This window comes from Dipodomys merriami, unplaced genomic scaffold (assembly GCF_024711535.1).
Source record: "Dipodomys merriami isolate MVZ:Mamm:240054 unplaced genomic scaffold, mDipMer1.0.p SCAF_112, whole genome shotgun sequence".
NCBI lineage: Eukaryota > Metazoa > Chordata > Mammalia > Rodentia > Heteromyidae > Dipodomys > Dipodomys merriami.
Genome location: NW_027202405.1, coordinates 4,212,238 through 4,224,812, shown reverse-complemented (window position 1 = coordinate 4,224,812; position 12,575 = coordinate 4,212,238). Strand labels below are relative to the sequence as shown.

The window sequence follows — 12,575 nt, the reverse complement described above, 5'->3', positions numbered from 1 at the left end:
ATCCAAAATGTAGGGTTAGCTTTTATTTAGGAATGATTTCTAGTTACATGATGTTCATGACATTTCTACTTTCAGGGGCTCTTCTATTTCTGGCTCTTGCCTATTATGTTTCATAGAATAAAATTTGAAGTGTTCACTAAGGAAAATAATTCCTGTTTTATATTATACTCCAGTGTAGAAATTCCCAGATCCATTTGTGATTGCACCATATCTGTTCACATATAAATATTTATGTCATATTTTTTATTCAGTAGAAAAAACTGAAGATGGATCTTCTTCAAAGAAGCAAAAAAGTAAGTTTACAATTAGATTTAAACTACTAAGCTACTTTATATGAAGATACTTAAAGATTCAACCTCTCAGCCCTCCAAGAACAAAATTAGAAAAAAATAAGACTGCTACACACAGACATGCAGAATATTGATAAAGTAGGTGATTTATATTTCAAAGGGAAGATCATCAGTTTTCTGTGTGTGTCAGGCAAGTGGCACACGGTTGGAGGAATTACAAATAGTGACCATAGTGGCTTTTACTGCCAGCCATTCTACGTTGTTCTGGTCGAAAACTTTTAGAGTCTAGCTTAAATATGTTACTATCTGCTGCATAATACATCAGTTGGTGCAATGTAAATCAAGTAGAAAAATGATAGAAAAGATCTGTTGTTTGGAAATTCACTTTTAAGTTTTCTTTAACTTTTTTTTATTTTTTGCTTTTCTAGTTGTACGCAAGAATCTTAATTTCAGTCTCTGGAATCCTTAATTTTAGAATATAATCTATACTCATATATAATTTAAAATTTCAGTGTTTAAGATTCTCATTATCTCAGTACTTTTAACTTAGCTGTTTTAGTTCTGATGGAAAACCAATATGCTTTGGACGTACCTGTGCATTTGATAAAGTTATCATCAGATGGATTAGTAGAAGAGTTTTTGAAATGGATATAATAGAAGTTTGACTCACATAATGCTTTAAAAAATAAAGAACTACTCTTGATAAAGTGATGCCTCTGGTTTCTATACTGCTTTTTATAGGTATTCCTGCAGGTAATTAATATCTCTTTTATGATAGAAAATGTTTCTGGCATTACTTTATTAGTTTTTCTCTCAAATATGCAAAGTGGACCGTGCAATCCTAACAAATGAGAGGCTAAGGCAGGAGAATAATGGGTTTGAGTCCAGTCTGATCTATTGTTTCAAAAAAAAGGGAAGAAAAAACTATAAATTGAATGTCTACTACTTTTCAAATTCTGATATAGATGCTGAGACTAGCAGAAAAATAGATGCTCATTGTAAGTCATACAGTAAAGTTTTGAGAAACATAAAGAAATATACAGTTACAGTTGCAAAATTTCAGAGATTCTTCAAAAATATATAAAAACAATTATAAACAAGATCAGTATGGAGCCAATTTATCCGGTAATATTTTCTTGAGAACTTGTTGGTTATGATTTATAGCTATAATGCATAAGCCCTTAAAATATTTTCTTCCATAAATATTGAGATATAATTATCAAGAGTAGGTAGATTATGTCAATTCTAATTTCTTGGATGAAATATACCTGTACTTTTACAACTGAGAGAAACTGGGTAAAAGTATATGGAATGTCTTTATATACATTTTCTTACAAGTGCCTGTTAATAGTCTCAAAATAAAATAAATTATAGATGTCTTGGGAAAACAGTATAAAATAGTTAAATTTGTTTGGGATTTATTCAAGTATCATTTCCTTTTTACCTGTTAAGGTAGTTTGCAACCTAATATTCATGAGACTCTTACCTTAAAATGTTTAGCTGTAATTATATTTTCACTGATAGCTAATTCAATGTAAAATAAACACACTTTGCAGGACAGTACCCACACACTATGACGTTGAGCTTGACTGTAGGCTGGCGACTTCTAGCACCGCCACTTCTCCAAATTCACTGTCATTTCTCTTACTGATCTGTGCATTCACATGCTCCCACAAAGTCTACAACTTTAAGAGGACAGTCATGTTAGCACCTCTGATTAAACTTAATAAAATAATTGCAGGTGAGATGCTGTAAAAAGCACAACAAAATTTAAGATTTCTTCCAACTGCTTTCATTCCAGAAAGCCCAGTAACTAAGTAACACCCTGGATGATGCCATCTGAATACCCTCTTGTTTCTCTCAGTGCTGGGCCTTTTCCACTTCATAGTCCTTCGTCTTATGTGGATCTGATCATATTTACAATCTCCTACATATTCTCTGCTCTTCCATTTTCTTTTTTTCTGATATCTACAAAGAGATGGTAGGGGATTTTTTTGTAAGAATGCTATTGGATGAGATGGACAATAGTGAAGAGTCAGTGAGGCATCCTTGAGTATAGAAAGAGACTGAGATCTCCATCTCTTAATAAAGTTGGTCCCTGGGTGCACCCACATCCTGCGTCTGGAGCTTATACATAAATCCAGTGTACCACATCCTATAGCTTAGCTTTGTATTTCCTGTGCTCTGTGCTCAGAAGTGCTGAGAATATTGCCTGGAAAAAATGTAAAGTGATCACCCCAGGAAAGGTCTCTCCTTTAGAGTAAAGACAAATGAAAAACTTTAGGACTCTAGGATCCATAAAATCTCTGATATTGTAAAGCATAGACACGCATGAGCACGCATGCACACACACACACACACACACACACACACACACACACACACACTTCATCTATGTTGTATCATGTAATTTCTACAAACTTTTAATGAGGTTTGTATCTTGACGTTAAGAGTAGAGAATCAAAGACACAGAGAAGTTCAATAACTTGTCAGGAGCTGTGGAAGCTATCTGACTGTAGAATCCAAGACCACATACAATCAGCATCCAACCATCCAGCTCTGCTTGCTCATAACTTACTGCTTTCTTTTTCTTTTAACAAATCATCATACTATGTTTCTTAGGTCCCATCAGTTTCTTCCAGTGCGTATACTTGGATGGCTACAACGGCTATGGATTTCAGTTTCCTGTCACTCCTGCACAGAGTCCTGGGGAAAGCTCTGGGAAATCAAATTCTCCAGGGCTGAAGCAACAAGGACAATAGACAGATATGCATGACCCTTGCAAATGCTTTAAGATTGTGAAAATTGGAACTTCTGTTTTGTCCACACTGTCAGAGGTATTTCAAGTCATGCAATGCAGAGAATTGTCCACCTGGTTTAGAGAGCAAAGCAGTGGACAAAAAGATTGAATAATAAGCAAATATTTTGAAGGGTCTAATGCTCAAGAGTCTATTATTCATTTCTGTTGCTGGAGGAGGGGTTGTTTATATCCTTTGCTACTTCCATTCACTATAGCTTTGTATCAAACAATGAAATCAACTTAATATTGGCCTTTTAAATGTAATTGACATGACTGCAAAATGAAATTCCTGGCTTCAATTACATATATATGGCAATATAGTCTGTGACTTCAGCTTACTCCTTTATGAGTATATAAAGGTGACTATCATGCATCATGTGGCTACCTAAACTCAGCCTGATGAGTTGATGCTTAATGGTGTCATTCTATTTATGTCTGTATCTCTTTTAGTTGTGGCAAAATTCTAGAATGGGTAACACTTGCACTGAGCAATGCTGTAAGTTCCTTGTGATATCCTTAGAACCAAAACTCTCTGAACTTTAGACACTATGCAATTAATACTTGATTAATACTTGATGAATCTTTGTAAGATTTGTCTTGAACTACAATGAAGACATTCACTCCAATGGAACTGTACTTCTACTTAGGCAAGTCTGTGGCATCATTTTGTTTAATCTATAAAATGTGAACATTGTAGGTTTCTCCAGACTGTGCTCCGATGAGAACATCACCTGGGTGAAGTTTTAGATCGAGCTTTAATTGTGAGTGACCAATGAAATAATATTTTCATTTCTCCAACATTCTTTCTATGAAGTTAAATGTTTTCTATTACAAAACAGAAACAAAATATGAATGGCATAAAAGCTTAAGGGAGACATTGTAACTTTAGGTGCCTTCATGTTTTGTATTACTTGCTTTTTAGGTGACTGTCCATCAGCACCCATTTTTATCCTACTTGACAATTTGTCACTGGAAATGACTGTTAGGCTTTTGTAGTCTTCCTAGTGATAAAAACATACATGTTCTTTACATTTTTCTCTCAATTCTGAAAGTCATGTCTACGACTTTTACGTTTACAATCACAGCTGAACATTTTTGATAAATTAACTCAAGTAACAATTTGAGTTACTTTTTTCTGCCATTATTGCTATCTTCAGGATGGCCTGATCTAGCCAGAAACTGGCAGCCAAATGATTTTTTTCAAAGACTGTAGCCAATTATGGGCCTTAAAAATCAAGATGTAAGTCAGTTTTACTGAAAGTCATTTGGCTAAGACATCAGCAATACATGCATTATGGACTTTCAATGACTTTTGTGAAAGACGTTGGTCTCAGCCAGATGGATGTGGACCCAACTCTTGCCACAAAAGCGAACATTACACTGAATCAGACTGGTAACACTTGACGGGTGTGGGAGCATTGAAAGTGTGGACTTGAAGGTCTGACCAGATGGTACTGACTTGCAAAGTCCCTTCCATCACAATGTAATCTTCTGAGTAGGAGAGAGGGTATTATTGCTCAGATGCTCTTCTGCCCATTCTCCATATTAACAGAGTAAATCTGATAACTGTTTCAGAATGGGTGATTCTAAGTGGTTATTAATGACTGTTTATTCAACACCAATACTTTCAACACTGTGTTAGCTACTCAAATAGATATAAAGCATACATACAATGAATCCTACTCCCAGTGCTACCTAACAAAGTGCCCTAGGACATTTTACTACATGAACTTGTATGTCTCTCCATGTGTATACTAGGCGCTTGAAGACAAACAGCCTGGCACTGTGGAGACTAACAAAATAGCTTTACATAAGCTATGATATTGAAATAAATTCCTGATATAATACTTTTGGATATGACATTGGTATTCTTGCTGAGAATTTTTTACACTTATTGTCATTTCTTTCAGTCTCATTATAAAAATTGGTGAAAAATAAAAACATATTTTATTTTAATTAGAATTATTTAAAACAGATACAATGATAACAATATTAGTGGTAACTGTTGGGCTTACCTGATTAAAGTTACAATGATCATAGTGCTTTAAAAATATACAAACTGTCATCTGTTTGGATTTTTCCACCAAATAAAACATTTCTAGCCCTTCCAAGTATGATGTTTCATTTTTTAAAATTGTTCTTGTAAAGTTGATGTACAGAGGGGCTATAGTTCTAGAAGTCGGGTTATGAGTACATTTCCTTTTGAACCCTTTTGTCATCCTTCCCTCATTCTCTCCCAGTTTATTCCCTCCTGACCTTCCTCTTCCCCAAGTCGTATAGCTCATATCCAATGTAGTGTCTATGGGTTTCACTGCAGAATTGGTTCACCCTTTGTCCAACCATTTCTGTGCTTCTCCTTTCCCTCAACAAATCAGATAAATATATATAAGACAAAAAGTACAGAAATAAAAAGCAGCCAGTGGAGAGACATGATTAATTAAACAGCAGTCTATACATTTACATAATGAGAATAAAGGAGGGCAATCTTAGGAGAGAAATGTAAGGGTTCAATTGCTATGTGAGCATGACCATATAAAATGATACCTATTGAAATGAACTCCAAGAAATGGACGCAAGAGGGCTTCTTTTATGTGTTTGATTTCAAAGGAAAAGATATAGGGTTGATTCAATCTCCTTGTCTTTTTTTTTCTGTGCCAGTGTTGGGGCTTAAACTCAGGGCCTGGCATTCTGCTTGACTTTTTGGCTGAAGGCTGGCACTCTACCACTTGAGCCATAGCTTTACTCCTCATTTCTTGGTAGTTAATTGGAGATAAGGGTCTTAAGGACTTGTCTACCTGGGCTAGTTTTGAACAGTGATCCTCATATATCAGCCACCTGAGTAGCTAGGGTAATAGGTATGGGCCACTGGTACCCAACAAGGCTTTGTCTTTGACAGCTCATTCGTAAGTTGTTTTTTTGTGGGTTTTTTTTTTTTTGTCATACTGGACATCAATATGTAAGCATTTAAAATCTGAATTTTGTCTAGTTAGGATAAGTTTTCTTCTTAGTGTTCTTAGTGTTTCTTCTTAGTGGTCCCACTTTCACTCCACCTTAATAATTAAAGGTATGTAAAAATATTTATTTTACCTAAGAGTTTCAATTTTTATTTAGTATGCAAAAGGCCTGATAGGTCATCACTCTAATGAGATAGATTTTTTTGCAATTTTCTTTATTAAAAATGCTTCTTTGATGATTTTTTTCCTGTTCCATGCTGTATTAAACTCCTCAGATAAATATTTATATTTCAGACCCAGTAGTGCATAGATTCAAGGATTGCGCTTTATTTTCTCTACTGGAAAAATAAAAGCTCTGTGGAGAACAAATGTTAATGACAGAAAAACCAAAGATTATTTAGCCCTTGACAATTACAGAAAATGAAAATAATTCCTACAACAACATAGTGCTCCAAATTAGCTACTAAACCATGCCTTGAACGTTAATTTGAACTCACACTTTCACTTTACTACATATCTTAACTAATTTTTCTAGCAGCTTTCCAATTATAATTCCTGTTAAAGCTGTAATTCTTTCTGGTTGGACTTATTTTTTCTACTTGAAAGTTGAAAAGACCTCAAAAGCTTGTCACACTTATTTGTTTTAACAATAAAGAAAATGAGTTTAAGAGCAGTTGACTCTCTGAGACCTTCAGAGCCCCTTTCTCCTTCCCCCACACCCTCCCTACATTCTCTGCATAGGCACATGTGTGGACCCACATTCAGAATGAGAAGCCATTTTTATATGTTCAATGTATACAGTTGGTATTATCTACATAGAAGTCACTTCTTTTGCAAAAGAAACAACACTTTAAATAGAAAAGAGATGTTATTATAAGTTTTAGCAGTTTTGAGGAACACTGTGGTAAGCAAAAATTTATTTTCTTCTTTGGAATGTATATACATGAAAGAATATATTCAAGATGGAAATATATTAAACTTTTTCAAAATCAAATGATATGAAAAGTATGGATGGAATGTGTAGCTGCATAGTAGGCCTGTTGGCCCAATTACCCTGTTAAATGCTTTCAATCCTACTTCTAAATAGGATTATAGTCTTATATACCCATTCTATGCAAACACAAATGAAAACAACCTGTGTTCTTTTTTTTTTTCTCACAAAAACATCATTTAGTACACCCTTTTTAACAGTGCTGCTCCAGATCTTTGAAGACATTTTCTTTTTTTTTTTTAATTTTATTTTATTTTATTTGTGAACATACTGTACAGAGGGGTTACAATTACATGGGCAGGATAATGTATACATTTCTTACCTGAAGACATTTTCTAAGATTACTTTAGTTCAATTTTTTCTCCTGGTGATTATGAAATTCTTATAGATTGAATTTACTTTTGACATGAGAATGAGAATTTTATTTTTGAGTTTTGACTATTTGAATATTCCTTTTTATGTAGAGACTAACTAAGCTTTATGAACATTAGTTCACCTGATTTTTGTATCCATTTAGAATTCTTTAAATGTATTATCATGAATCTTTAAGTAGTTGTGAATATAATGAATATATCATGCATCTATACTTACATTTTCATTTTTTCAAGTTTTATCATATCAGTTTAAAATTAAAATAGTCTAATTTACTTTTCTTTTCCTTTATTAATCATTAGGGCTTCAATTTTAAAAGGTTCTATATATACTAAGGTCATGAAGTTTCTTTTTCTATGAACTGCAGAATATTTATTATCTTTTACATTTAGGTTTGTTGTGTAATACAGAAATGTAAGAGCTCCCTTATGACCCAGCAATCACACTTTTGGGCATTTACCCAAATGTTCACAAATAAGACCATACTAAAACTATCAGCACAACTGTATTTATTGCAGCATTATTTATCATAGCTAAGATATGGAACCAACGCAGATGCCCCTCAGTAGATGAATGGATCAGGAAAATGTGGTATATATACACAATGGAATTCTATGCCTCCATCAGAAAGAATGACATTGCCCCATTTGTTAGGAAATGGAAAGACTTGGAAAAAATTATATTAAGTGCAGTAAGCCAGGCCCAAAGAAACATAAGTCCTATAGTTTCCCTTATTTGCAATAACGAGTATATGTCTTAGACAAGCAGAAATGGTCAGATAAGTTGATGTTAGGCAAAATGAACCCCAAGATAAGGACTCAAATGGTTTTTCTTTTTTGGTATTGTTTCTATCATATTTATAAGATATTTCTTCGTTGCTTTGTGTGTCCCTCCCCCATGGTATAACCCCTGTTTTCACTATATTTGATGTTGGTATAATTTGGGGAGGGAAAGGAAAAAAAAACAATTGTTTAAATAGGGATATAGGTGGACCCATTGCAACAATGAGCTGTTGATAAATGAACTTTACAACTTTGGGGCAGGGAGTGGGGGGTGGCGAGGGGAGGGAGATGGGAAGAGATGGAAGGGGAAACAAAGGAGGAGACAACAATGCTTGATAAGAAATGTACTCATTTCCTTGCTCATGTAATTGTAATCCCTCTGTATGGTATTTTCACAATTCAAAACATAAAGAAATGTAAATCCATTTCTGAATTATCTGTTCCCTTTTCTTACCCTCTTTGTCTCTTTTTATGTGCATAAACCACAAGTTTTATTCATGATAGTACTGCAGATGTTGATAACTAAATTTCTCAATGTATTTTCTTCACTGGCCTTCCCTTGCTAATGTGATCTGTTGAAATTGTTTTCTATACCATTGATTTTGCTTTTATGTTTATAAAAGTAAACTTTGAATTTCAATTGTTATTTTTTTCTATCTTGTTCAAATTGATAATGACATTTTTATTTCCACCTTTCTTACTCTTTCATGTATAACTAAAACACGCATGTATATGTACGTATATATATGCATTTTACCCTAAGGATTGCTTTTGGTTCCAATAAATTTTCTCACATTCATTAGCACTAAGTTAATATTTTAACTTTCTTATTTCATTGTGACATTTCTTTTTATCTATTTTTTATTTTTATTTTTTTGTGAAAACACCAAACAGAGGAGTTACAATTACATGAGCAAGGTAATGAGTACATTTCTTATCAAGCATTGTTGCTTCCTCCTTTGTTTCCCCTTCCCAACCCTTTCCATCTCCCCCTCCCCGGCATCTTCCTTCACCTCCTTCCCCCTCCCTCCTCCCCCCCCCCCCCCCCGCCAAAGTTGTAAAGTTCATTTTTCGATATAACATCTTGTACATTTCGTTGTTGCAATGCGTTCACCTATATCCCTATTTAAACAATTGTTTTTACCCTTCCCCTCCCCCTATACCAACATCAAATACAGTGAAAACAGGGGTTGTACCGTGGGGGAAGGACATACAAACCAACAAAGAAATCGTCGTATAAATATGTTATAAACAAGAGCAAGAAATAAAAACCATTTGAGTTCTTGTCTTGGGGTTCATTTCGCCTAACATCAACTTATCTGACGGTTTCTGATTGTCTCAGATATATACTAGTTATTGTAAATAAGGGAAACCATGGGACCTATGTTTCTTTGGGCCTGGCTTACTTCACATTGGCCCATTTGTTAGGAAATGGAAAGACTTGGAAAAATTATATTCATTGTGACATTTCTTGAATGCACAGGTCATTTAAAGCATATTAGTCCTTTGAAGACAATTAGTGGCTTTCTAATTATTTTACTGTTTGACTCATACCTTAATTAAACTGTGTGTTTTCAGTCTAGGTTAAGGTTTTCTTTACCTCAGTCAATTCCTGCAATCTTGAGCATTTGTTGCAATGGTAGGTTTTATCAATATTAATTATACTGGTTGCATTTTAGGCATGGCTTTGGCTTTTCGTATTGTCTTTGCTAGTTTTGCTGAAGACACATGCTTTTAAACCATTACTTGTTTGTATATTTATGTTCAATGTATAATCTTCAGAAACTACTAAAACTTGGAATTTGCAAAGCTGCTCTTTAATTAAGAGAATAAAATTCATTAGAAATGAAAAATGTTTTATAAAGTAGAAAATAGAATAACACTTGTAAATGGCAGTATTCCATTTCTAATATTAGTCTAGTGACAATTTTTAGATAACCGAAACCTTGCACAACCTTTCTATTCAAAATTATCTATAAAAAAGTCTTCTTTGCCTAATAGTCTTCGTAAGACTATTGTTAACTCTTCGTAAGAAGAGTTAACAAATTTATATTTGCTACTTTTCAAAAAAAGTTTCAATGTGGATAATAAATTACTCATCTTTGTAGAAATATAAGACTAAGATTTACAGTATTAATAGGCCAATTTAAATAACAGAAATTTAATATCTTCCTAGAGCTTTGAAAATAATGACAATCTTAAATCTCAACATAGGACATACCAATAATATTTTTACGTCAAAAGCTATGATTTATGCTATCACTGCCTTCAGTTTTACAATTACAACTTTGATATTTTAATAGTCTTGTTATTCTTAGTTCTAAAGAATCCTTGATAAAGAAAAAATCACATTTCATTTCATTGAGTTTTGTTACAGCTCACAATTACTTGTCCATTGAATGGATTTATGTAAATTCTTTAATTGTCAAAAACTGTTCAACACCAAAAGACTTAAAATCAGCTCGTGGTGTTGGTATTCTTTCTACTAAAGTTGGTTATTATAAGTTGATTTCAGGGTCTTTAAATCATCGGTCTTAAATTCTCTTCTCTTACAATTTTTTCACTTAATTTTTATGTTACAGTAATTTTTGCGTTCCAAGATCAATAGAAGAGAGGGATAAGAAGAGGGTATTTTGTACAAACCTGGAGGAGTTCACATTATTATTTTTTCCTTCAAATGTCTGTCCGTTCCAGTAGAAACTTTATGCTAGTGTTATTGGAAGAATTTAAATGCATATTCAGATTTTGTAGATAATGGATTATTCAAATCTTCAGCACATTCTTCCATTGTCTTTTTAATGGTTACAAGATTGATAGCTTTTCATTCCTCAAACTGGTAATTTGTAATCTCAGTCTCTCTCTCTCTCAGTGCTCAGTCTCTCTCTGTGTGCATATACTCTTTTTTGTATTTTATTTCTTTTAAATTTAATGTAATTTAATTGCAAAGGTGATATACAGAAGGATTACAGTTACATATGTAAGTTAATGCATACATTTCTTGTCAAACAGTGTTACCCCCTCCTTTGTTTTCTACCACTTTCCTTCCTTCTTTCCCCTCCTCACAAAGTTGTAAAGTGCATTTCCAACATAGTGTCTTGTGAATATTGCTGTTGCATTAGTCCTAGCAGAGGATCATAATAGCTATGTGTGTATGACCATATAAAATGATGCTAATCGAAATAAACTCCAAGATATGGAAACAAGAGGTTTTTCTTTGTTCTTGTTGTTTTTAATGTACTATGTGATTTTTTGTTTTTTATATGTTCTCCCCCCTATGGTATATCCCATATTGTTACTGTATTTGATTTTGGTACCCTGGTATTGTTTATACATTTCTTGGAATTAGGAAAGGGAAGGGGAATAACAGAATGGTAAACAAAGGACAGAGAGGAACAAAAGCAATAGCAATATACATAAGACAATATGTTGGAAATGATCTGCACAACTTGGGGGGGGATGAGAGGAGAGAAAATAAGAGGAAAATGAGGGAAGGGGTAACAAGTTTGACAAGAAACATTTATTACATTACTTATGTAACTGTTACCCCTTAGTACATCACCTTGACAATAAAAAAAAATCTTTTTTTTTATTTTTATGAAAAAAAGACAACTTGTGTTTTTGACTATGCCTGCTAAGCCAACATGTGTTCATAGAAAACCATCAGTTTCTCTAGAAGAAGGTTCTGAAGTTTTTAACTTGATGACATAATATAACTGGCACTGTTTATAACCATGATAATATACCGTCAGAACCATAAAGTGTTAAATATCTCAGTTCTGTTTTTTTTAAACCACGTAAGTACAAATATTATCTCTGAAAAAATTCAAGATATGATCATTTTAATTTTTCAACTTTATATTTGTTCCTTTTTTCTTAAAAATGTAAAAGGTTAGCAAGTCAATAAGGTAGTTGAAGGCACATTTTTAAATGCTAATTATCACATTCTCACAAGAACAAATAGTTCGCTCTCATTATATCTCTACTACAAGGATTATCCTCTCTCCAGTCTGTGAAGTTATTCATGTGAAGGTAATAATTCTTGAAAATAAATTTGAACTTTTTTCTAAAAGTCCTGTCTACTCAGGTTCAAACTTCATATTCCTGACCTCTATTTTATTAGCCTGCTGAGCTTTTCTCTTTTTTTGTTTCATTTTCTTCCCACTTAACTTTTGTTTGGTAAGGTTTTTAATCTAGGAGCTCATTACACGACCAAAGAAGAGTCCTGAAAAATATATGGAAGGAAAAAAAAAATGTTAACAACTGTCCTTGTTTCTCTACCCATCTTAAAGGATAAAGATCTCAAGAAGATAGCAAGTCCACACTTCAGGGCTATATTCACATTTTAAAAGAGTAAAGGCTTCTGTCATCATTGACACATCCCCTAGA

General features: G+C 33.4%; 1 protein-coding gene across 29 annotated transcripts in view; it reads left to right on the top strand.

Annotated features, from left to right (window-relative positions):
* The window catches only part of LOC138822567 (triadin-like), a 180,900-nt gene extending 174,755 nt beyond the window's left edge, over window positions 1–6,145 (top strand). For 26 of the 29 annotated variants that reach the window (XM_070015365.1, XM_070015369.1, XM_070015363.1 and 23 more), the window contains 2 exons: window positions 252–293; window positions 2,913–6,145. In XM_070015365.1, the coding sequence (XP_069871466.1) occupies window positions 252–293; window positions 2,913–3,052 (182 nt within the window). In that variant the 3' untranslated portion in view covers window positions 3,053–6,145. The remainder of the gene's footprint in view (window positions 1–251; window positions 294–2,912) is intronic. The other 3 variants (XM_070015377.1, XM_070015372.1, XM_070015364.1) reach the window with 1 other exon arrangement.
* Window positions 6,146–12,575: the final 6,430 nt, after the last annotated feature.